General features: G+C 39.3%; 1 protein-coding gene across 4 annotated transcripts in view; it reads left to right on the top strand.

Annotated features, from left to right (window-relative positions):
• The window catches only part of LOC138746150 (zinc finger C3H1 domain-containing protein-like), a 79,152-nt gene that overhangs the window by 41,066 nt on the left and 11,459 nt on the right, over window positions 1-26,627 (top strand). For all 4 annotated transcript variants that reach the window (XR_011346728.1, XR_011346727.1, XM_069904060.1 and 1 more), the window contains exons 21-28: window positions 3,772-3,958; window positions 11,194-11,380; window positions 11,806-11,997; window positions 21,690-21,930; window positions 22,015-22,120; window positions 22,336-22,534; window positions 23,990-24,081; window positions 26,328-26,438. Coding sequence is in view for 2 of the 4 variants with exons in the window: in XM_069904060.1 (XP_069760161.1) it covers window positions 3,772-3,958; window positions 11,194-11,380; window positions 11,806-11,997; window positions 21,690-21,930; window positions 22,015-22,120; window positions 22,336-22,534; window positions 23,990-24,081; window positions 26,328-26,438 (1,315 nt within the window). In the remaining 2 variants the exon portion in view is untranslated. The remainder of the gene's footprint in view (window positions 1-3,771; window positions 3,959-11,193; window positions 11,381-11,805; window positions 11,998-21,689; window positions 21,931-22,014; window positions 22,121-22,335; window positions 22,535-23,989; window positions 24,082-26,327; window positions 26,439-26,627) is intronic.

Genomic DNA, 26,627 nt, shown 5'->3' on the forward strand with positions numbered 1-26,627 from the left:
TTCCTGGGGTCTCAGGGGGAGGTACCAAGGGAACAATTGTTGGGAAGGGAGGAATTGACAAGGGAGTCAAGGAGAGAGGAGTTCTTGTGGAAGGTGGAGAAGAGAGGAGCAAGAAAGATATGCCTGATGGTGGGATCATGTTATAGGTGGCGGAAATGACAATGGGTGATATGTTGGATGCAGAGGCTGGTGGAATGGTAAGTGAGGACAAGGGGAAATCCTGACCTTGATGCATGAGGGGGTGGAGATGACCAGGGCAGATGCACAGGTAATGGAGAATATGTGGGTGAAACTGGATTTGATAGTGGTAGAGTGGGTCTCATTGTTTGAAGTAGGAGGACATCTCCTCCTCTGCCATGGAAGATTTCATCCTGGGATGAAATGGATACAGAGAAATTTTAAGAGAAGGGAATGGAATCCTTAGAAGGGACAGGGTTGACGAGGTGTAGTCTAGGTTACCGTGGGAGTTGGTGAGTTTGTATCAGATATCTGTCCATGGTCTAATGCACTGCCAGAGACCACATCCAAATTGGAGGAATAATACTTCGTATTCTGTCCGGGCACTCTTCAACCAGATGGCATTAACATAGACTTTTCTGGTTTCTGTTATTCTCCCCCTCCCTCCCCCCCCCCCCCCCCATCTTTCTCGCTCTCTTCTCACGTTCTTTGTGTGCTCCTCGCTCACTTTCTCCTCTCTCGTCCTCGCTCACTTTCTCTCTCCTCTCTCACCTCTCGTTCACTTTGTCACTGTTTCATGTGCGCTCACTTTTTCTCTCACGTACTCTTTCCTTCTCTCCTTTCCCCAGCTCTGCTTCCACAGTGCCCTAAACAACCTCCTATCCTCCAATCAGTTTTCATCTTTCCTCTCTCCTGTGTCCCGTCCATATCAAATTAATCCCTTTCGTATGTTGGTCTGTACTCCTCCCTCTGCCCATTCTTCTCTCCCCAGCCTTTTATTCAGGCAACTGCCTGCCTTTTACTCAAACTTTGAAGAAGGGTTCAGACCTAATCGCCAGTTATATATCTTTGCCTCCTACAGATGCTGTTGGGCCTGCTGAGATACTCCAGCATTTGTGTTTTTTATAATTTAACATCGAACCAAAGTCAATAAAATGAATAACTTTTGACTTCAAAGATTTTATTAAGCAATGTCTTAAAGTTGGAGCTATACCTTTCAGTCTGTTAAAGATGGCTTCACAGAGATTGCATTGCTCCCATTATTGGGTTGTTATAGGAGTGAGAGTGGTCACACACTTTATGAACATTTTTGTTCATTCATTTTTCGGGGGGGGGGGGTGTCATGGGGTATGGGTGCTGCTTGCAAGGCCAACACTATTGCCAATGAGAAATTTACTGTAAGCACCTTTCTTGAACAACTTGCCTTGTAAAGGTTTTCTCACAATGTTCCTAAAGGAGTTCCAAGGTTTAGACTTGGTAACAATGAAGAAATTATAATGTGTTTAGAAGGAGAGATGTTATGTCTTGTTTGGAAACCTGTGGGCATCAGTGTTCTCAATCATGTTTATGTTCAAACCACCTGTCCTTTTGATGGTAAGGTTAGAGAGGTGATGTCTGAGTTAGTGCCATGCTTTTATAAGATTAATAAATGGGAATATACTGTGAGGGAGGATCATGGTGTTGGTATATATGGGTTGGCATAACTTTGTGGGCTGAATGGCCATTACTGTGCTACATTCATTTTGCTAGTGTGGAGAGTGGATTTAGGTGGTGGTGGATGGATTGCCTGTCAAGAGGTTTGCTTTGTAAATAAGTACTTCATTGGTGTTGTGAAAGAAAACACAACAAAATTAATAGTGCAACCCGTGGTACTCATAAATGCAATATACAAGAGCATATAAAAACAATAAAAACAAAAGGGAAAAAAGTAGCATTAAAACAATACGAAAATACAGTAATTGGCAGAGTTTAAATCTAGAATCGCTCTGGGATGGAAACTGCTCTTGAGTCTGTTCATCCATAATTTAATGGGCCTATCTTGTCTACCCAAGGGCATAGGTCAAACAAATGATAGCCCAGGTGAGTAGAATTCTGAAGGATATTAGCTGCCTTCCTGATACAGCAAGATCGAAATAAATCCTCCAAAGAGGTAAAGGAGCACCCAATAATCTTCTGAGGCATCTTGATAATCCTCAGAAGATCCCTCTTATTTGCTGCTGTACTGCTGGCAAACCACACGGGAATGCAGTTAAGTCAGCAGGCTTTCAACAGAGCAATGACAGAAGGACACCAATAACTTCTCCTGGATTTTCCTCAGCATTCTCATGAAATGGAGTTGTCAATGTGCCGCCCTGACTATATCGATGGTGTTAATAGTCCAAGAAAGATCCTCACCCAAATATGTTCCCAAAAACTTTAAAATTGTGACCCTTTCCACACAGTCCCCATTAACATACAATGGGGCTGGGACCGTAGTATTCCATCCATCTCTTCTGCTTTCACCTCAAATAGTGCAAAGAAATGATTGAGATCCTCGGCCAGCCTAAAATCACCATCAACAGTCATCGCTGTTGTTGTTTTTATAATTGGTGAAGTGCTGGATGTCCTGCCACATTTTCTGCGGTTCATTATCGTTGTCCTCCTGTAGGCTGCTTTAGCATCCCTGATACCTCTCCTTGTTGGTTCTAGCCGCCCTCTACAATACACTATCACCAGACGTGAGAGCGATATTATGGTCCCTGAGAAGAACTTTGACCTCTCAGGTCATCCACGGCCTTCTGATTGTGATACACCCTGATCCGTTTGTGGACGGTGACAGTTCTTTATAGATCGGAGTACAGCAGCCATATACTCCTCCAAATCCTAACTTTCAAAAGGGCCCCAAACAGCCCCCCTGGGTGCAGTCAAGCTACTGAGTTCACTGTCATGTATCCTTGGTAGATTGAGAAGATCTGGCATGCAAAATACTGCCATACACTGGCATCGTTCTTTTTCCTTCACGATTCACTTTGTGCTGAATCTTGTGTAAGGTTTGACTAGACAAACATCTGGACTATTGACTAATCACAAGCTAGCCCTTTTGCTCCCAGACACGCAAGCCAGAAATGTGTGATAATTGCTCAGAAAATCTACTACTCATTGGGAGCATGGCTGAAGGACAATTGTCCAAGACACGTAATCTTGGTTGATATTCAGTGGAAATATGTGGCAACCATTCTGTGCCCCATATACTTAGAAGCTCAAAATAGCTTTATATTTGCTGATTTATTTTCCATCCTGCTGAATGAAAAGCAGCAGAAAATTTGAGTAATTCTTTCCAGCTGTATATTTTTAGTGAAACCCTAAATAAGGAAAGCTATGTTGGAAATGCTGATGTTTCTTAAGATGCGGGCACCTCAAATCCCATTTTAGATTTTAACTGGATTTGACAACTAATTTCCTCTTAACTACTTCAATTTTGAAAATGTTGAGAGCCACACTACTCCTGACAATCTCTTGGATGTCCATCAAACTTTAATATCTCGATCCTCCAGCAATAGATGCATCTTATTTATTTTTCCTCACTAAGCTCATCTGATCTCTTGGCATCAGATTTGTAAGTTCGGGAGAAATGGCTGTGGTTTAGTTTTCGGTCTTTGGATTTGGTTGCAATTTGAACTGATTGGCAGTTCAAAGTTTGTATTTGTTGGGACACGGTGACTGAAAGTATGTACTAATATGAATAAGTACAAATAAGAGTGTTTCCCTGAATGTTGAGCTTGAGTTTGAAGCACCAGTTTATATAAATGGAAAAATAATTCTCTTGTATTTCAGCCAAGTCTGGAGAACATTCTTGGTCAGGATCTGAAGCTTTGGATGCAGTTATTACTCCAGATGATATCCGATATTTTGCAGCAGAGACTGATGACATAGCCAACCTGGAAACGAGTGCGATGGAAAATCCCCAAGATGTACAACTTTGGATTAAACTCACATATAAATACTTGAATCAAAGGGAAGGGTATGTTTGTGCTTTCTAGGATTTACTAATGTAATCGATTTGAAATAATGAGCAAATGAGATTAATCGCCTTGTCCAAAATCCATGTTTGCAATGCCTAGTTGACATGACATGAGAGTGATGGCACTAAATTTAGCAAAATAAATTACAGTATAAAGTCAGTGGCACATTGTCAGGAGACAATGTAAAAGACTTTTGTAAAAGTTGTTGAACTGAGATGCTACCTGCTACTTTCAGATGGAAATGAAGATCCTTTTTGAATTCAAGCATTTCCTGGTCAGTATTAAAACCATCACCTAAAAGCAAATTGTCATTATTATCTCATTGTTGCCTATTGAAACATGCTGTTCAAATTGGCTGGCATCACTTAAGAAGTATTTCATTGACTTTTTAAAAAGTACATTGGAAATCCAGAATATGTGAAGGAAACTACATTGGATATATTCAGCAGGTCAGGTGGTATGTTCAGAAAGAAAACAGATTATTTTAGATTTAAGGTGTTTCATCAAAATGGCTTCAAAAAATGAAGCATCTTCAGCCTTGAATGTTAACTCAAATTTAATTTAATATCATCTGACTGTACATAAACAATATTTTGCTGTCTCGCTGTGTGCGCGCGCGCGTGTTATGTGTCACGGTGTTTTCAACATTCTCTTTTTTTTGGTTCATATTTCCAAGAATTGCTTATTTTCTTCATTGTCTACAAAAAGTTCAAGCACACAAATGTTTGCTCTCTCAAAGCAACTTTTCTTAATTAGTTTCCAAATTAATTTCTGAAGTATTTGCTGAATTTAGAATTAACTCTGTTGGAGCTTTGGATTAATCTTTGCTGATTTGATGAACAATAAATCACTACTGTTTTGCAGGTCATCAAAATAGGCATTTAGAAATATGTAAAAACACACCGAAATACTGGAGGAACTCAGTCGGTCGTTTCAGAAAGACCAGCCGAGTTCCTCCAGCATTTTGGTATGTTTTCACTACAATCACAACATCTGCAGGCTTTCGTGTTTCACTTGTGTGTAGAAACATACGAGGGGTCTAGATTAATTGGGTGGCACAGAAATGGCCTGTCACGATGCTGAATGACTAAATTTAATTCTTTAAAAAAGTTAATTAAAAAGTTGGGTTTTTTTGTGAAAAATTTGATCTGTAAAATGATATTTTAAATCATTTAAAACAAATTGAACATAATATGGCAATTTGATTTGTATATTTTGTGTTATTTTAGATCTGTCTTGATTTAATGCTACTCATCTGCATTAACCTTGAAATTGAAGTGATCAGTTACAAAATAACTTAAAAAAAATTCTGTTTTCAATTTCTTAAAATTAGGTTTAAATCTAGAAGTCTGTTAAACCAGGGAATCCTGAAGCTTTAATTGTATAAAGCTTGTATAACCATTCTTATTGGAACTGAACACAAAAATTGAGATCAAAATGTATTTGGTCATACCTGGCCTGAAAATGATATGAAGTAAGCTTAAAAAAAAATCACTGTTGATTAAAGTCACTTGAAACTTGTGACAAGGTCCAGAATAGTTTATCTATTTAGTACAGGTATCTGGCTCTTAACGTCTTTTGGACAGTGTCTGACCACATTTACATCCGTGGTCCTATAATTATTCAGTTCACGAGGAAGTCCGCAGCAAATTAGGAAAAGTGATTGCGAGCTTTAGGAAATTGTGTACTGTATTCCCAAATTGATCCAGCTGCCCTGGTCTTTCCCTTAGTCCTGTATCAATCCTGACTAATCCCACTACCCTGCGCTATCCCCACAGCCCTGAATGGGTCCCTACACTGATCCCACTACTTTGTTCTCTCCCTGAAGCTCCATGTCAGTCCCCACACTGATCCCTACTTAAAAATAAAAAGTTTACGGGTATACTACAGTATGCCATATAGTTTTGCTAAGCGTACAATATATGTTCATACAACATCCACATTGCATAACGCCTAATATCACAGAACGTATCGTGGACATTAAGTAGTGTGTACCTGTATGTAGTTAGCTGTTTACAACAAAATTGTATCAAGTTAAAATAGAGCTGTCCTAAGATTCCTAGTGTACCTCTTTGTTTCTGTGTTTGTGGCCTCCACTGTGTTTGGCCTATTCCTGCACCTATTGTCTATCGCCTATTGATGTTCAGCCCTTGGAGCAAGCACCGCCATTCATTGTCAGCACCCCATTCCTGCTTCTCCCCGTATCCCTTGGCTCTTTCCTTAAAGTATTCCAAAGAATTGGCCTCCACTGCCTTCTGAGGCAGAGCATTCCATTGATCCACAACTCTGGGTGAAAAAGGCTTACCCCTTCTTAAACTATGGCCTCTGGTTCTATCCTCTCTGGTCTACTGTTTCTAATATTGCACCTTTCATATAAGCCAGATAAGTTTTATTCCTTTTGTGTTGTTTAAAGTATAGATTATTCATCATTTTTTAATTCACTCTGTTAATTTAATAAAAATATTTTATGCAAGAGCAGAAAATGGAATTGGATTTAGCTTTAGAAACCAAATTGTTTACCATTGATTTCCTAGAAGCACAATTGTTGCTGCTCAGAAGGAATCTATTTAGTTTGTCAACTCTGTAATCTGAGGGTCAGGAGAGTGTCCCTACAACTGAGATTGTGTGGCACTATACATGAACAAATAGCGATGTAATCTTTGACTTTTTAAACTAAAATAATGATTCTTTAAATCTTGGTTTGCTTTTCAGGAAAGGAAATGGTACTATGAGACATTAATTTAAAATTGCAACAGAAGTTTCCACGTAGTCAGATGAACGAAGAACTTCAATTTAATAAATGAAACCTAAGAAATTAGAGATTTTTAGTTTTGTGGCATTTATTTTGTATCCTGAGTTTTTCAAATTTTTCAGATATAAAGAGATAGTCCTTGCGTTGAGGATGTGACCAAGCAGATGCCCTGTCATGTCACAATAAGCAAAGCCTAGAATTGTATAGAACGATAAATCAAATTTTTTTCAAGTTTATGTGGCTTCTTGTCTATAACAGTCAATATTTCAATATATTCCACGCAGAATATATTCACAAATAGTGTCTGTCGGAAATATTGTCAGGAGTGCTTATAGGTTTTGTATGGTGTAGACTTGAGTTTAGTCGAAGGCTTTGGTGAGGTCAACAAAGGTGATGTAGAGTCCTTTGTTTTGTTCTCTGCACTTTTCTTGGAGCTGTCTGAGGGCAAAGACCATGTCAGTGGTTCCTCTGTTTGCGCGAAAGCCGCACTGTGATTCTGGGAGAATATTCTCAGCGACACTAGGTATTATTCTATTTAGTAGAATCCTAGCGAAGATTTTGCCTGCAATGAAAACAAAACAAAGGACTCTACATCACCTTTGCTGACCTCACCAAAGCCTTCGACACCGTGAGCAGGAAAGGGCTTTGGCAAATACTAGAGCGCATCGGATGTCCCCCAAAGTTCCTCAACATGATTATCCAACTGCACGAAAACCAACAAGGTCGGGTCAGATACAGCAATGAGCTCTCTGAACCCTTCTCCATTAACAATGGCGTGAAGCAAGGCTGTGTTCTCGCACCAACCCTCTTTTCAATCTTCTTCAGCATGATGCTGAACCAAGCCATGAAAGACCCCAACAATGAAGACGCTGTTTACATCCGGTACCGCACGGATGGCAGTCTCTTCAATCTGAGGCGCCTGCAAGCTCACACCAAGACACAAGAGAAACTTGTCCGTGAACTACTCTTTGCAGATGATGCCGCTTTAGTTGCCCATTCAGAGCCAGCTCTTCAGCGCTTGACGTCCTGCTTTGCGGAAACTGCCAAAATGTTTGGCCTGGAAGTCAGCCTGAAGAAAACTGAGGTCCTCCATCAGCCAGCTCCCCACCATGACTACCAGCCCCCCCACATCTCCATCGGGCACACAAAACTCAAAACGGTCAACCAGTTTACCTATCTCGGCTGCACCATTTCATCAGATGCAAGGATCGACAATGAGATAGACAACAGACTCGCCAAGGCAAATAGCGCCTTTGGAAGACTACACAAAAGAGTCTGGAAAAACAACCAACTGAAAAACCTCACAAAGATAAGCGTATACAGAGCCGTTGTCATACCCACACTCCTGTTCGGCTCCGAATCATGGGTCCTCTACCGGCACCACCTACGGCTCCTAGAACGCTTCCACCAGCGTTGTCTCCGCTCCATCCTCAACATCCATTGGAGCGCTCACACCCCTAACGTCGAGGTACTCGAGATGGCAGAGGTCGACAGCATCGAGTCCACGCTGCTGAAGATCCAGCTGCGCTGGATGGGTCACGTCTCCAGAATGGAGGACCATCGCCTTCCCAAGATCGTATTATATGGCGAGCTCTCCACTGGCCACCGTGACAGAGGTGCACCAAAGAAAAGGTACAAGGACTGCCTAAAGAAATCTCTTGGTGCCTGCCACATTGACCACCGCCAGTGGGCTGATAACGCCTCAAACCGTGCATCTTGGCGCCTCACAGTTTGGCGGGCAGCAGCCTCCTTTGAAGAAGACCGCAGAGCCCACCTCACTGACAAAAGGCAAAGGAGGAAAAACCCAACACCCAACCCCAACCAACCAATTTTCCCTTGCAACCGCTGCAATCGTGTCTGCCTGTCCCGCATCGGACTGGTCAGCCACAAACGAGCCTGCAGCTGACGTGGACTTTTTTACCCCCTCCATAAATCTTCGTCCGCGAAGCCAAGCCAAAGAAGAAGAAGACTTGAGTTTAGTGTAACTGAAGTTCTTAGATAATGCACAGTCTTCAGCATTACCTTGTTATCTGCACTTCAAAATCTATAACCGAATTAAAATGCTTTTTTTATTTTTAAATTTGGGGGAAAAAAAGTTAAATTTAGACATACAGCACGACAATAGGCCCTTTTGGCCCATGAGCCCATTTACTCCCAGTTGACCTGTTTTTTGGAACAGTGGAGAGTGTACAAACTACTTCTAGATAGCACAGGATCCAAACAGTGGTGCCAACTCACGAGATGATTTCTTTTATAATTTTCATTGAAACATGTTGTGCTGTTTTGTCGGTAGGTGGCACTGATGTCCTTCTCAGAAAGTTTGTTTTGTCGGTAGGTGGCACTGATGTCCTTCTCAGAAAGTTGGTTTTGTCGGTAGGTGGCACTGATGTCCTTCTCAGAAAGTTTGTTTTGTCGGTAGGTGGCACTGATGTCCTTCTCAGAAAGTTTGTTTTGTCGGTAGGTGGCACTGATGTCTTTCTCAGAAAGTTTGTTTTGCCGGTAGGTGGCACTGATGTCCTTCTCAGAAAGTTTGTTTTGTCGGTAGGTGGCACTGATGTCCTTCTCAGAAAGTTTGTTTTGTCGGTAGGTGGCACTGATGTCTTTCTCAGAAAGTTTGTTTTGTCGGTAGGTGGCACTGATGTCCTTCTCAGAAAGTTTGTTTTGCCGGTAGGTGGCACTGATGTCCTTCTCAGAAAGTTTGTTTTGCCGGTAGGTGGCACTGATGTCCTTCTCAGAAAGTTTGTTTTGTCGGTAGGTGGCACTGATGTCTTTCTCAGAAAGTTTGTTTTGTCGGTAGGTGGCACTGATGTCCTTCTCAGAAAGTTTGTTTTGTCGGTAGGTGGCACTGATGTCCTTCTCAGAAAGTTTGTTTTGTCGGTAGGTGGCACTGATGTCCTTCTCAGAAAGTTTGTTTTGCCGGTAGGTGGCACTGATGTCCTTCTCAGAAAGTTTGTTTTGTCGGTAGGTGGCACTGATGTCCTTCTCAGAAAGTTTGTTTTGTCGGTAGGTGGCACTGATGTCCTTCTCAGAAAGTTTGTTTTGTCGGTAGGTGGCACTGATGTCCTTCTCAGAAAGTTTGTTTTGTCGGTAGGTGGCACTGATGTCCTTCTCAGAAAGTTTGTTTTGTCGGTAGGTGGCACTGATGTCCTTCTCAGAAAGTTTGTTTTGCCGGTAGGTGGCACTGATGTCCTTCTCAGAAAGTTTGTTTTGTCGGTAGGTGGCACTGATGTCCTTCTCAGAAAGTTTGTTTTGTCGGTAGGTGGCACTGATGTCCTTCTCAGAAAGTTTGTTTTGTCGGTAGGTGGCACTGATGTCCTTCTCAGAAAGTTTGTTTTGTCGGTAGGTGGCACTGATGTCCTTCTCAGAAAGTTTGTTTTGCCGGTAGGTGGCACTGATGTCCTTCTCAGAAAGTTTGTTTTGTCGGTAGGTGGCACTGATGTCCTTCTCAGAAAGTTTGTTTTGTCGGTAGGTGGCACTGATGTCCTTCTCAGAAAGTTTGTTTTGTCGGTAGGTGGCACTGATGTCCTTCTCAGAAAGTTTGTTTTGCCGGTAGGTGGCACTGATGTCCTTCTCAGAAAGTTTGTTTTGTCGGTAGGTGGCACTGATGTCCTTCTCAGAAAGTTTGTTTTGTCGGTAGGTGGCACTGATGTCCTTCTCAGAAAGTTTGTTTTGTCGGTAGGTGGCACTGATGTCCTTCTCAGAAAGTTTGTTTTGTCGGTAGGTGGCACTGATGTCCTTCTCAGAAAGTTTGTTTTGCCGGTAGGTGGCACTGATGTCCTTCTCAGAAAGTTTGTTTTGCCGGTAGGTGGCACTGATGTCCTTCTCAGAAAGTTTGTTTTGTCGGTAGGTGGCACTGATGTCTTTCTCAGAAAGTTTGTTTTGTCGGTAGGTGGCACTGATGTCCTTCTCAGAAAGTTTGTTTTGTCGGTAGGTGGCACTGATGTCCTTCTCAGAAAGTTTGTTTTGTCGGTAGGTGGCACTGATGTCCTTCTCAGAAAGTTTGTTTTGTTGGTAGGTGGCACTGATGTCCTTCTCAGAAAGTTTGTTTTGTCGGTAGGTGGCACTGATGTCCTTCTCAGAAAGTTTGTTTTGTCGGTAGGTGGCACTGATGTCCTTTTCAGAAAGTTTGTTTTGTCGGTAGGTGGCACTGATGTCCTTCTCAGAAAGTTTGTTTTGCCTCTACACAGTGCAAAAAAAATCTTCCTGCACCTACCTCACTCAAACCTCTGCAATTCTGTTCCTGAAATATCCTTTGACTGCTGTATTTTCTATTGATGAAAATCAACATGCCTTCATTGTGAAATGAGAGTTCATTTTCACCGAGATAAAATCTACAAATGCGACAAAATTAATTCTTGCTGTAGCTATACAAGTACAGTAAATAATTATAGGGCTTGTTGCTGCATTATTGTACTTGATACAATTTATATTTGTGACTTTCATATTAGGTGCTTTGCCTCATGATTTGACGTTTCTTTCCAGGACTCCTGCGGAATGTTTAGATGCTGCGTTGAATGCTTTGGCTCGAGCACTTGAGATTAACAGAGCAAATCCTGAAATATGGTGCCATTATCTTAACTTGTTTTCAAGGCGTGGTACAAAGGAAGAAGTGCAGGAAATGTGTGAGACAGCAGTACAATATGCTTCTACACATGGAGTCTGGTGGACTGTAAGTACAAAATCCATAGAAATGTTGCACATTCGAGGCGAGAGATGAAGTTTCATTAGTAATTGTAAAAGTATATCTCAAAAATGTATTTGAAAAGTGTCAGTTTGGCTTGTTAAGTGGCATGCTTAGCTCATTTCCAAGTCTGAAGCTGTTTTGTAGTTTCAACAGAATGCTGAGTTATCGGCTGAGGGTTAAATTTGCCTCCTGATTATACTGATGTTTGTACATTATTCCATGAATGTTACAAATTTGAGGAAGTTTGTTACTGTATTTAATAGTCAACCAATATTTTCATAATTTTACTAGTGTGCTTGAAAATAACCCTGCCTGTCACTGGCATGGTTTCTACAATTCTTTAATAATTATGAAGCACTTGATGTGTGTCTTCCTTTTGGAAGTTTAATTTTTGTTTTCTTTGCTTGCAGTATTTAATGCTTGAGAACTCGTTTGATGGGAAAGACTATGTTTGCAGTCGACTTGTGCAATTTCTTGTGGAAACTATAGAAAGCTCAGAAAAATCAGAAATTCTATCTTTTCAGCTGCTTCAATCTCTTCTTTTTCGGGTGCAGTTAAGTCTCTTTACTGGCAGGCAGCAAAATGCACTGGCAATCCTTCAGGTATGTCTTTCCAAATTTGGCTTGATAATGCAACTGATCTAATATTTTGAGGGTGACTGAGAAATTTAGTTTATTTTTAATGAAAATGTTAATGGAACATGGTTTTATTTGGAGCATTGAATACAAAAACAAGATCATGCCAAGACAAACATGGGAAAATAATGAAGACAATTCAGGTGAATGTACAGTGACTTGGTAGAAAGAAGTATCATTGAAGATTCAAGACATTAATCTGTCTTTGGAACTTAATGAACTCCCACCACACGTAGCTCACCGTTAATCTTTTAACTTTGTCTCTGGCAAATGTTAACTTTTTTTAATAAGTCTTTAAATTGCTAGTTAAGCTACAGGTACATATTGTGTTCAGTTCTCAATACTATGTTTTAGAACAGTGGTTCTCAACCTTTTTCCACTCACATACTACTGATAATCTCTGATTAATAAGGGATTGCTTAAGGTGGTATGTGGGTGGGAAGGGAAGGTTGAGAATCACTGCTCAAGTCCCAATCATTACTGAAATGTTTTGTTTGAGAAAAATTGTCATTGGCCTATTTCCTTTGGAGTTATCAAACCATGCACATAACGAGTCAATTAGGTACAATTAAAACAGTAGTTTTCAAACTATTTTGTTCCACCCACATACCACCTTAAGCAATCCCTTACTAATCACAGAGCATCTATGACATAGGGTGGTAAAGTGGTATGTGAGTGGAAAGAAAAAGGTTGAGAACCACTGCTTTAGAAAGGATTAAGTGAATGCATTGAAGATTTAATAAATGGTATTAGGGAGTTCAGTTGTGTGAAGGTTGGGCAAATGTGTGTTAAAGCAGAGATTGTTGAGAGTATTCATTTTTGTTTATTTTAACTGAAAAGAATGTTTCCAGTAGTAACCAGTGGAACATTTTTTAACATGGCCCATGAAATGTTCATTGTTGATTATTTAATAGAGTAAATTGAGTGTAATGGAAGCAGTTGAGTACTGCTGGTGTCAGAGAGATGGAATATTGTGAAAGAAAATTGATAAATATTTGAAAGGAGTTTTTTTTTAAATTACATTCCTAAAAGAGCAGTATAAAGGAATCAGTAATTGGTTCTATTAAAAAAGTGGGCGTAGTCACAAAAGCAAGTCTGTTATCCTATAGTAATGAGGCAGATATTACTGATCCAGAAGCAAAGTGAGTCCAGTCTCTCAGCTCAGGACACTTGCACAGTGCCCAGGACTCTGAGTGGATACCTTTTCCCCCAGAGTTTCCTTCTCCATTGCAGTATTCAGACAATGTTTGTTTGGAGCAAGCTAACCAGCACAATTAGCTGGTAGTTCTGTATGGATTTTTCAGCTCAAACTTCACATATTCTTGCACGTTGTATTTCGAGGTGCTGCTTGACAGAGAGCAGGGGTTTTGTTTTTGTTTAGTAAACTGGCAAAGACTTCTTAAGGCATTGCAAAGATGAACATTTCTAGTCCAACATTTTTTTTCTCCTTGGTATTTGGCTTGCTCAGAAATTTTATGTTGTTTCCTTTATTGAGGCTTTGAACTGCAGCCGTATTGTACAATACATTGAACAACATTTGTCGAGGTTAACGTGGTTGTTCCTGTAAATTATTAAGGATGCATTGCAATGATGCCTTTTATTAATACATTCTGAATGGAATAGACTATTAGATTGTTATCACCCAGAGGAGAGCTGCCTTGGCTTTATTTTGAGCAGTTTTTAAAGTCTATTGAAACATGTGGAAGTGATAGATGTAAAATTAAAAATAGGAAGAATTGAACAAAATGTGATGCAAAGCCAGTTTGTATCTCAAAGGACAGGAGCCTTGTTACTCTTGAGGTTTCCACGCATGGCTGAAGATTTGGTCCTTTCCAGTGCGACAGATAAAATTCATGATCTTCCAGTTGGGCATCCTCTCGGAATGATCACGGTATGATTGATCTTCTTCTTCAAATGAAAGTTGCCCAAATTTGATCCTGGAATTATGAACCAAAACTAGAATCTAGAATTATGCTTTTAAAAAAATTGCATTGAGATGAGGGAGGACTTTGCTAGCATAGAACGTGAATGAAGTGGGACAGTAAAGGAGCAGTGGAAGACTTTCAAAGAGATTTGTCACAGTGCTGAACAAAAATATATTTCTGTTAAAAGCAAGATCAGTAAAGGTAGGGAGAACCTTGGAGTTCCTTTAATCCCTTAGTTATTATCAAACTAAAAGTCCGTGCCTGCTAAGTAGCCAAGAGGAAACTGGAAGATACGGAGAATATTAAAAAGTGGCAAGCAAGCAATCAAAAAAGCAAAGACAGTTAAGTTTTTATTACTATATAAATCTGAAAAGTGTGGCTAAAGTGAACATAGGACATGTGAAAGATGAGAATGGGAAATTAATATTGGGTAATGTGGAAATGGCCTTGACCTTGTTTTGTTTGTCTTCATGGTTGAAGACGCATCTAACATGCCAAATGATTCAAATGACAGAGCAGATTCGATGAGCCGAATGGCTCGTTTCTGTTCCTTCCATCTTAGGGTCTAATGTAAATGGGTAGAGGAATTACATTTAAGAGCAAGTAGTTTCTGCTGCATCTGTACAGGGTATTGGTGAGGCCTCACTTGGAGTACTGCATGGTGAAAGGGGATTAACAAGATAGAAGCAGAAAAGTTGCTTTCATTGGCAAGTGAGACTAGAACGAAAGGATCAAGCTTCAAAGTTGGGGAAGGGGGCAGGGATGGTAGATTTAGGAAATGAGAAACTGCTTTTCCAAGACAGTAGCAAATCTATGGAATTCTCTGCCCAAGGAAGCAGAGAAGCTACCTCATTGAACATGTTCAAGACAGATTTTGGGGAAATTGAGGGTTACGAGGGAAAGACAAGTAGGTGGAGCTGAGTGCACGGCCAGATTAGCGAGACTCCAAAGGCAAAGAATAACACACATCCTGGTAAATGGGCAAGTTGCAAAGGAATTGGTATGGAAGCAAATGAATGTGCATTTCACATTTGAAAAGATTCTAAATGGAATATAATTAAGAAATGGCAGATGTGATTGATTTTTATAGCGGTACTTACTGTAGAAGAGGAAAATGATGAATGTCCTGAGAAAATTAATAATGAAGTCTGAATATTTTATAATAAAGTTTGAGTATTTTATAATAAAATGAGGGCAATATAACAGTGATGGACAAGGAGGAGGTGAAGAGGCATTCACTATACATGGACAAATTCACAGGACCAGTTCCCCATCAAAGATTTCTTGGTGTAAAGAAGCTACAGATGCCCTTATCATGATCTTTCATTTGGGGATTGATCCTGTAGGTTGGAATCTAATGCATCGAAAAATGAGAGGAAAACTTTTAAGTTACTGGTAATCTAGTAACCAAAGCCTTTGGAATACATGTAAATGATAAAAATGTCAAGCTGCAGTACAAAATCAGGAAGACGATATAATGTTAGTCTTCATGTCTCTGGAAATAATATCTATTGAAATAATTCACCAGGATGTTGCTAGGACTGAAGGGTTTGAGTTGTAAAGAGAGACTAAATAGACTGGGACTGTTTTCCCTGGATTGAAGGCTGGGGTGATGACCTTCTAAAGTCATGACAGTCATAGATAAGGTCAGTCTTTCTCCCAGAATATGTGACTACAGTAATATCCCCATTATTTGGCACCTGTGTGGATCGGGGATGGTGAAAATGTGAATTTTTGAGTTAACTGAGACTCAGTCTTCCAATGCGAACTAATAGACCTGAATTAAGAATACACCATTTAAAAGATAGTACAAAATAGCAAGTAATTTGAAAAAATGTATTGTCTTTAATTATGTAACGTTCACTTTAATCAAATAATTACAGTAACTTAAAAAAAATTAATTCAAACCCAGTCGCTGGTGTCCTGTAACAGTGTTCCACTAACCGCTGCGTTAACCATGCCATAGTCATAATTACTTCCCCCACCCCCCACCCCAAAGTTTACAGATAAAACCTTACTAATATAGCTAATACTGATAAAGATAGGGAGACACTTTGGGAAGGTTGCCCCAGCGGCGAGAGCATCAACTGGTTCTTCATCCTGGTGTCCTGGCCAGGCCCTCAGCATAACCCAACTTGCCTCCACACCATTCTCCCAGTTATGCCTGCAGCAAACCCCGACTCACTTCCACGCCGGTGTCTTAGGCCCAAGCGATGCACCTTTTTCACGAGTGTTGAAACAGCGTTGCAATAGTCGCTATCCTAGCCATGCTGCAATCATAATTACCCCCCCCCCCCCCAGCAAAATGTTTATAGATAAGGGCTGAACTAACATACTTAATACAGGTACCCAATCCTTTATCCGGACATCTAAAATCCGGAAAGCTCCAAAATTTGGCAAGTGCTGAGAGCAACGGCAGCGCGAGTCAGGCGGGCAAGAGACTGGGAGCGCAACTGGAAGGGGGTGGGGGTGGATATGGCAGCACATTTCGGGTGGGCTTAAATCTGGCTTTCTGAAATCCGGAAAAATCAGAAAGGGTTCTGGATAAAGGATTGTCTACCTGTAATACGTATAAAGGTAGACTCTTACCAGGCAGGGATAGGGAGACATTTTATGAGAGTTGCCCCAGTGGCGATCAGCACCGGCCAACTCTTCATCCTGTGTGCTGCCATTTTGTTCAAGCACAGCTTTATTGAAACTTTATTCAAACAGCTGCTGTTGGCGGGCATGACCAGGCCACTTCACTGGCTGAATGTTTTCTCTCAAGGGGTTATCTGTTGCTTCGGAGAAAATTTACTTTTACATATTAAACTTTTATTTAAAACTTTATTTATTTCTAAACATATATTTATTTGTTTTTTTTGCTTGCTGTTTGAGTTTCCGGTTAATTGAATGTCAGATAGCTGGGGGATTTTACTGTATATAATTTTCAGGAAAGATTTAGAGGACCGGAGGGACAACTTTTACACACAAATGATGGGTATGTGGGACAAGCTGCCAAAGGAAGTGGTGGAGGCAGGAGACATTTGGATCAGTAAATGAATAGGAAACGTTTATATGGATATGGACCAAATATAAAGCAAATGGGGCATGTTCAGTTAAGCACTGAGGTTGGCATGGGCAATTTAAGTCAAGGGACCTGTTTCGGTCCTTTATTTCTTATTCAATGAAAAGAAATGCTCTAGTTAAACAATGCCTGGGTTGAGCACAGCTGGAGTCGTGAATATTTTATTCCACCTACCAAGGAAACAAAAAAAAGATAGAGATTGGAGTGGAGAATGGATTTGCCAAAAGAAAACTTGGTTATGTTTTAGAGAGATGAAAACATTGATCTCTTCTTCCCTTAATAGGTGATGAATCAAGTGCATTTTATGATATCAAGGGAAATTGATGGAAAAGATGTAATTTCTACCAAAACTAAATAAATTAATAATACTATCTCAGCTTTTAATGGAAGGTTGCGAAATGCTTCCTCCACTTGTCTGAATAAATGGCCAAAATTCAGAGTATTGGATACAGAACTCTTTGGAATGGTTCAAAATAACTTGTGAAGTCTGGTGAGAGTTCAAAGCCAGACTTCATCAGGTCATAACCAAGTTATCAGGACAGCAAGCTGACCAGGTTGGCGATTATTTATTTATTTTTTAAATGTTGCTGCTCGGCATCTTGGAGGAAGAACAGGAGCTCCAAGATCAACCCAAGGCAAGTAGGTAAGTCTTGTTATCCCTTTCCCATTGTGGTGGTCAGGCTGCACAATCCCGCCACTAGGCAGCATCTCTCCTCGAACCATCTCCTTCACGGGTCGAGGCATTGATCCCTTGTAGACGGATTGCACTGCTAGTGCATAGTGCTGATCCCTTTTAGCCTCCACACTGATGCAACAGAAATCCTTGAGCAGATGGAGGTGTCAATGACAAAATAAACAAACTCAATGCCATGTCCCAGCTGTTGGTGTATCTGCCTTTTGAACTCTCAGACTTCATGTTCTAGCTGAGGGCAGAGCATACACATAGGTAATAAAAACACCTTTATCATAATTTTCTACATGGACAGACTGAAGATATTTGTGGTTTAAAGGCAAAACCATCCAATGAACGAGCCAAGCTACTTCTCAGCAGGTTAACTATGAGCTGCTTCTGGCAGTTTAACTACAGAGTACTGTTACAAGCCCAGAGAACCTCAAAACCCAGCAGCAATAGAAATTTACCAAGACAAATGGTTACTTAAACAGAAATTGCTTTAAATTTTCTTTAAACATAAAACAGGATCAAACTTTAACTTATTACTATTAACTTAACCTGCTTCTAATTCTAAATGCAAGTGTATTTAATGTGTATATGTTCAGGAAAGTTCTTTGTTTTAATAGTCCAGTTATTCACCTCACTTCTCCAAGTTCATTGGTATCAGGCAATTTTTCTACTGTGCACAGAATGTAACGTTTATAAATTTTCACCAGGTAAATGGTTACCTCTCAGAAAGGTTCTTGATGGTTTCAGAGAGATATTTGATGCTCGTTGGACACACACAAATTGATTTCCACTGATCAGTCACTTCAGTTTCTTGTTGAAGAAACTTGGCCCATCATGGGTTTTCCAAATGATAACCTCTTCTTCTAGGTCATCACAGAGTTCCCCTTGTTTCCCTTATTTCAGGAGAAATACTCAAGCCAGCCATTTCCTCTTGTAAGGACCACAAGGGTTTTCAACAGGCTGAACTCACAATCCATCTTCAAAAGGCCTGCCAGCTTGCCATGCTGCAACCTCAATTGCCACTGTAGAACTGATCTCTCTCCTCTCTCTGCTTGCCTAAACCAAAATCCCTCCCAAGGCTCCAAACCCAGTCCTTGAACGATCTTTATCATCATTTGAGCCTAGATTTTTCCATTTGAACCTACTTTAATAATTCTTACCCAAAGCATTTCCATTGTCTTTGCAAAATCACTGGTGCCTGAATGTCCAACTTCAGCAAAGCTCTTGCATTTTAAATGAGATGTGAAGTGTTACTCTGTGAAGTGACCTACACTGAACCCCCACAATCTTATCTCTTAAAAAAATTTATATATCATATAACCAGTAACAGTATAGTTAAATTTTTTATATATGCAAAAAAAATAAAATGTCCAAATTGAACTTTATTTATAAACTGGTCAAAGCGTTGTATACAATTATTTCTACGGATAATTGGTTTATGTTGGATTTTTTAAAACAAAAGCATTAAATATTTTGTGAACATTAAAATAAATAACTTGTTTGTTGCACATTGCCTTTGATTTGAGCCATTCAAAATTTAATTTATTGCCAAGTAATTAAAAAGTGTAATTATATTACACGTAATTGCTTTTGTCTGCTGTAAGGCAGACTGATTTGTCATCAGTAGAAATTGTCTGAAGCGCCTCTTACAGTCAGAAAAAGGGAGTCCCATTCCCCCCCCCCCCCCCCCCCCCCACAGAGTCACCAAGTGTCTGTGGTTTCACCTTCAGCGCTTCCGCAGCTACACAGAGTCCAGTCTAAACCATCAGCAATCCGAGCTCAGACTCAAGCCTCCAATACCATTTGGAAACCTTCAACGTCCTCTATACTCTCATATCCCTGTTCTGATACCTGGTACCCCTTCAGCCAATTTCAAGCCAGTCTCCAGCAGTCTGCAGCCTGGTGCGAGCCTCTTGACAGCAGTATCCAGCAGTCCGCAGCCTCTGTGGATTCCTTGCCTTGAGTCAACAACAGCCCTCTGCCTGTTTGGGTCCTTCAGCTGCATAACCCCCCCACTGGTCCACAGCTGTGGTCACCATCCTGTGGGTTGTCTCTTCTGCTTCTCCTTCTCAGACAGGCTGCAGTTTCCCTGTTTTCTGGTGCCCTGCACTAGTCCTCAGCTTCCCTGGATTCTACAGCCCCTCGTGGCTGCTTCCAATCTTGGGCACAGCCATCTTGGGTCCAGACCCCGAGGTCGTGGGATTTTAAATAAAACTTCTGTCGGCTCCTTTAACGGGCTGTTTAATGGAGCTGACAGCAGTTGAACACGGCAGCACTGATTTCCCTCTCCTTGGGTCTGCACCAGTGGCCGGCAGCTAAACTCTGATAGTTAAAGTGGTATCCCTGATGTTTCTAGCTTTCGAGATTACCATATATTTCAGTTGTGTGTTTGCTTGAATTTTGTACATGTATGCCAGTTGTGTTAGGAATTGTTTTAAGTTATCCATACGTGACAAAATGGAAATTTGTCTATTGGTCATGCCATCCAAATTGGTGTGTTCCTTCAATTTTGAAAAGCAGTTCTAATACCCATTTAGCTTTACCAGCTACCTAATTCTTAACATTATGCAATTTAAAAAAAAATGGTTTGCTCTAAAGTTCAAGCTTGCAATAAATGTATGTCTCCTTCTAAATGAGATGTGAAGTGTTACTCTGTGAAGTGACCTACACTGAACCCCCACAATCTTATCTCTTTTAAAAAAATTTATATATCATATAACCAGTAACAGTATAGTTAATTTTTTTATATATGCAAAAAAAAATGTCCAAATTGAACTTTATTTATAAACTGGTCAAAGCGTTGTATACAATTATTTCTACGGATATTTCTACATTCTATGAATGTAGATTGCTTCTGTTGACTCTGGTCTTCAGAGTTTTAATCAATTGATCCCGTATTCTGTTATTTAATGGCTTAACAGAGTGTCCCAAATTTCTTAGGGCCAATATAATACTTTTGAAGTCTAATCACTATAGTAATGCAGTTACACGACTATTAAGTAAAAACATAATGCTGGAGAAACTCCGCAAGTCAAACAACGTCCTTTATACAGCAAAGATAAAGATACATAGCCGATGTTTTGGGCTTGATCCCTTCATCATACCTAGTTACGCTTATGTATACCTGAGGGCAGATAACGTTTTGATCTTGTTCTTAAGATGGTATTTCTAATAGTCCGTCATTTCTTTGCCATGTCTCAGTTCCTACAGTGAGTTTTAACTACAACTTGTTCTTCACAAAATTCTCCATTGTTCTAATTTGTGTTTGTTCAGTCATCCGTGCAGCAGGTTGTGATATATTTTATTGTTGCAACATCCTGATACGTGGCCCTAGTCTGCACAGCTGCAAGTAGATTGTTTTATAGAAATTCTCCATTCCATCTCGACTCGAATTCTCCAACTCTTGCCATGGATATCAGAAAGTTCTTATCTACTTGACTGGGTCTTTAAGTACCTTATAAATGTAACACATTCCCCTGTTACTCTATTTTTTTGTTCAGAATTTGCCAGTTCTCATTTACTGACATTGAATTGTGTTAGCTGCCTTTTTTAATTCTCCCCCTGCAATTCCATCCTTACTGTTCCCTGGCACTGTCATTTGATAATCGCATATAATGTATTCTATTTTAATATTGCCTAAATTTTCCAAATGCAGTTAAGGCTAGGTGTACTGTTGATGCCTATAAAAGTTTTGAACATCTTTTCAGAAAAATAAATTCAAGAAACATGTTGGCTGTCGTCTTATAAATCTCCAGTATTATTCTTGAGTTGAATTTGTAGAAGCTGATCTGAATCGATGTTGCACTTTGCCATTTAATGTTATTAAAGTAACATCTCAGGTTGTATTTTTTTCCAAGAGGTGTGTAGGTTAATGCTGATGTCAGATAATTTGCAACCTGTGGTGGTAGCTTCTCTTTGAGTTCTATCATACATGCTGCAAATTTAATGTGTAAATTTATCCATACTTTTGAAATGTATTTTGCAGAATGCCTTGAAAACTTCAGATGGTAACAAAAGTGTGGCAGAGCATTTAAATGCAAATGAATGCTGCCTGGCTTGGTTAGCCTACATTCACCTCATTGAATTCAGCAGTCTTCCTTCCAAATTCTTCGATCCAGCTGTAGCCTATTCTTCCAAACTCGTAACGAAGGAGCCTTTTCTCATCCCTTGGCAAACATCTAAAGATATAAAAACACATCCTGATACGTTACTTGCATTGTTTGAAGGTGAAGTAGATTGATTTTTATAACTTTCGTTCTCTGTGTTAAATTGGCAGTCAAAATTCCAATTCATTTTTTTTGTGTGTTCAGATGCTCTCCAAGCATGTTCTGTTGACTGCTCTACTGTGGAAGAGAGGATTACAGTCTGCCTATCAATTTACAGGAATATGATTTCAGCACTGAGGCTAATGGGGAGGTATGGTAACTTAGTTTCTTAAGCAGCTTTGTGGTATAAATGCAATATTTTTTTTCACCACCAAAGTTTGTGGTAGTAAGGTATAACTTGGGCATGTTTGGAATGTCTGGATTTGTTTGTAGAATTTTAAGTCATTTTTTGTGTTTGGAATTCACAAATTTATATTTCTTTTTTTCTTAATTATTTTGGTTTTAACCTGGTAAATGCCTTTTCAGATGGGAAGCTGCCGAAAAACTCTGCAAAACACTGCTACAGTCTTGCCCAGCTGCCTACCAACTTACTGATGCTCTAGCTGACCTTTATTTGGAGAGAAAACAAATTGATGATGCTGTGAATGCGTGGCTTTGTGCTTTTAGAAGGAGTCCCCATAATGCTCAATTATTCTATTATGCATTCAAATTCTTTATTTCAGTGGTGTGTATTTATAACTTTTTAAATTTTCCTTTTTGAAACTTCTTAGTCAATATATTTCCAAGGTTAAATTCCATAAAAATCTTTACAGTGCATGTTTTTGATTCAGGGAGTTTAAAGTAGTTATAATTGCTGTTTTGCTAATCGTGTCACTTTTCACTCTTCCTCATTTAAATACCTCATGTTCAATGATCTGCTCCACAGATTAAACAAATAGTTGCGAAAACTGGGTTAGCTATATCCAAGTAAATGTTCAAAAAATATTATTTTGACAGAAGTTTTTTTGTGCAGACAATTTTGAACAATCCATAATGTACAATTGTTATCTAGGATGTGGTTGCCGAGTGATTAAGCAACAAGATTTGTCACTGAAGCCCCTAACTTATCTCAGACTTGGTACATCCTAGTAAGACAGGTTCTGAGATGAATTTCAAGAAATCTAATCACTGGGAATGGATCACTGAAATGTTAGTTTAATTCAGCTGAATCACTAATATTTTTCACTGAGGGGTCCTCTTGCCCTCCTACCGCCAGCTAACCTGGGACGAGCACAAACTTGTGAACTTGTATTTAGGTTGCAATGACCCCAGAGTGACAAATATTCTCTAGTTGGTGTGGTGCACCCAAAGAACAAAAGTATTAGTCAACAAGATTAACACTGAGGGATACCTGAAGGATGTACATCAACCAAGCATGTATTTTCTCTCTACCCCTGTTAACCTTGTAGCTTGCTGTCCTTCATTTGCTTTCTTCGTCATTTACACTTCCTCCGATGTGAAAAGCCATCAATAAATTTGGTCGGTATTTTTCATCTTCACATGTGTTTGAAAAATAGTTTTTAATGTGAAGTAATTAAAAATATAACCTCAGTACAACTCCGATTATCTGAAATGGTCAGGACTGGGCTTTTTTTCAGATAAACGATATTTTCAGATAACTGGTCATTTTTAAAAGCCGCCCAGTGGCGACTGCAAATCACTTGTAACAGTGTTTAATCAACAACAAACGACAAGGGAAGGCTTTTAAAACATGAAATAATGTTGAATTCTCACCAACCTGAACAAAATGAGATAAATCTAACACCAGAAACTCAATTCTACTTGGGGGGTTTTTCCACAATTTTTTCAACATTTGATGTCAGTTGGTCTCTGGAGGAAAAAAATAAACAAATTTTAGATAACTGAGGATTTCTGATTGTTTCAGCTATCCTCATTTATCCAAAAGTTTTCAGAGGAGAAATGACATTTCGGCTTTCACATTTTTTGGATTAATGAAGATTTCTGTTTTTTCTGAAATCCTCAATTATCCGGGAAAAAAAATGTTTGGAGCTGAATAGACGCAGTTGTACTCTACATATGAATTGCAGCCAGCTATATTTTGTATTGAATCCTGAACTACACCTTGTAATTTTCATTTTTACATGAAAAAAATAGTAAATTTGATATTTGTTCCTTGCAGAAAATCTTTGACATTGTTCCAGTTTTTAAAGAATTTATCAACTCCTTTTTTGAGGGGGAAGTCCCTGAACACCACCCCGTATATATTTTACGGTATGTTTTGAAGCATAATTAAAATATTTCATTTATTTCCCTCATTTGATTTTAATAAGTACAAATTTAAGCCTTTTAAGGGTGGCTTTTTCATGTTGCCATTCTTGTAAAACCCTTGCTTAAAGGTTAATTAAAAGAATTTTATTGCAATGAAGGTATCGTATAAAGCCAATTGAGCCATCAAGATCCTTTACTTATTGTTGATCTGTTCCAGCATATAGTTTTTTCTTTTCCTTTAGACATTGTCCATACTGCCATTTTACACATTTAAAAAGCGGTAATTTAATATTTTCAGATACTGTAGTATGTGTGTGCAAAGAAATTGATGTTAACACCATGCATGCAATACACCAAAGTAAAGACACCATATTAAACCTTTTATATAACACTGATTAGACATCCATCTCTAGTCATAATCTAGAGAAGACATGAAGCCCTTTGAGGGACTGCAAAAAAAAAAAAAATTTGCTTGGATTCTGGATTTACTTAAATTCTTCAATGGATTCTGGCATGAGGTGTTTCACTTGAGGATAGAATAGAAAATCTGAGGTTTTCCTTGTACCGAGGAAAGCTGTGAGAAATATGAGAGATGGACAAAGTCTGGAAGTAAATTGAAGTTGTTGCTATGAGTAGGTTCAGGTATCCAGAGATGCAGATTTAAGATGATATCTCCGAAGAGATAACGTGAAGCAAGCTATGATCTTTCTGAAAGGATTTGTCTAAATTGAAGTTTTAAATTTAGACATACAGCGTGGTAACAGGTCCTTCCAGCCCATGAGACTGTGCTGCCAAATTACCCCAATAAACCTGCAATCCCCAATGTTTTGAAGTTTGGGAGGAAACTAGAGTACCTAGAGGAAACCTACGCAGAAACAGGGAGAATGTACAAACTCCTTACAGGCCAGATTTGAACCCAGGTCCCTGGCACTGTAAGAGTGTTGTGCTAAGCATGCCATGTGGACCTATGGAAAGTGCAAAAAAAGTGGGATGAACTTGATTACTTATAACAGTCTGGAGAGATTCAATGTGCTGGATGACAATTGCAGTAACAATTTTGTGATTGTAAAGTTTTTTTAATAATGCCCTTTGGTATTATGAAATTTGGCATTCCAGCATAATCCACCAGAAAGACCATAAGTAGCAGACAAATGGTTCCTCAGCACATGTGCATGCAGCCATTTTGTTCCAAGTCATTTTCTCCCTCACATTCCCTCCCTGCCACCCCTCTCCTGGCCTTCTGTTTCTACCTGCCCATCATCCTCTCTCCATCTGGATCCACCCATTGCCTTCCAGCTTCTATCCCAAATATTACCTACAGCTTTATACTGGCAGTCTTTTTTGTTTCTCCCCTCAGATCTGATGTAGGGCCAGAGCCTAAAATGTTGAGTTGGCCTTTATTCTCCTCAGATGCTGCTTCACTCCTTTGATCCACCCCTAATCCATGCTGACCATCAACTATCCATTCATATCAAATTGGAATTTTGATCTCAAGATTTGAACCCACAATTTTCAGACTCAGCAACCTAAAATATCCCAAATTCTCTGTCCTAGTGCCCATTAATTTTTTCTTTTGTGCAACTATCTAAGATTGTCAGTTTATTATCGTCTATTCCTGAGAAATAAATCAACAATGCATTTATCCCTCAATATGTGTTATAAAGGATACCTACAGACACAGAACATCTTAAAATAAATTGTTATTTTATTTCTGGTGGGTATTGTATCGTGCTTGGTATTTGCCACAATTTTTAATAGCCACGCAATATTACAGTTTCAAATGTTTAGGTATATGGTTTGAAAACCAGCTATGTTCATCTAGTTACTTTTCAAGGAGTCATTGAGAAATGCTAACAAAATTATCTCGATATCTGAGTGGGATTAGATGATGAGTGATAAGAAGATTGCAGCAATTCGTATATGCAATATTAGATGCCACCCTCTTGAAATGGTCCGTTCAGAGTTGGAAATGGAAATATCTGACTGCTTTGGGCCACTTTGTGGTGAATCTAGTGTGATTTGTTTCATTTTCTTTCATTTTGAATATATTGAAATATTTATTATACCATTGATTCAGCAAATAATTATTTTTAAAACTCATAAATAACCAAACATTTAGGAAGAAGACTGGATAAGACAACCTTGAACTTAATTAATTAAAGTTTTCATTTTATCTCTTGAATTCATAAAGTTGAGAAAAATTGTTCTTAAAATGTACATTATTTAAGAGCTTTTTATCCTTTCATTAGTCATCTTCTGAATTATCCAAAATGTTACGACTTCAGAGCACCATCATGTAAAGAAATATTGAATGGGGAACAGCTAAGCACACAAATACCCTATCTATGGCTAATATTCTGGTAAGAAATCTGTTGACATCTTATTCAGAAATCTGTGCGCCACAAAATGTCTGTCATCAAGTATTGAAGCAAAGATGGAATGTTAAGGAGGAAAATCATGGACATTATCTAGGACAGCCATTCTCAATTTTTTTTTGGCTTTGGCCCCCTTAGGCACCCTTGATCAATGGGCCCTTCCCTGTAAATCAG

Source organism: Narcine bancroftii, chromosome 11 (genome assembly GCF_036971445.1).
Source record: "Narcine bancroftii isolate sNarBan1 chromosome 11, sNarBan1.hap1, whole genome shotgun sequence".
Taxonomy (NCBI): domain Eukaryota; kingdom Metazoa; phylum Chordata; class Chondrichthyes; order Torpediniformes; family Narcinidae; genus Narcine; species Narcine bancroftii.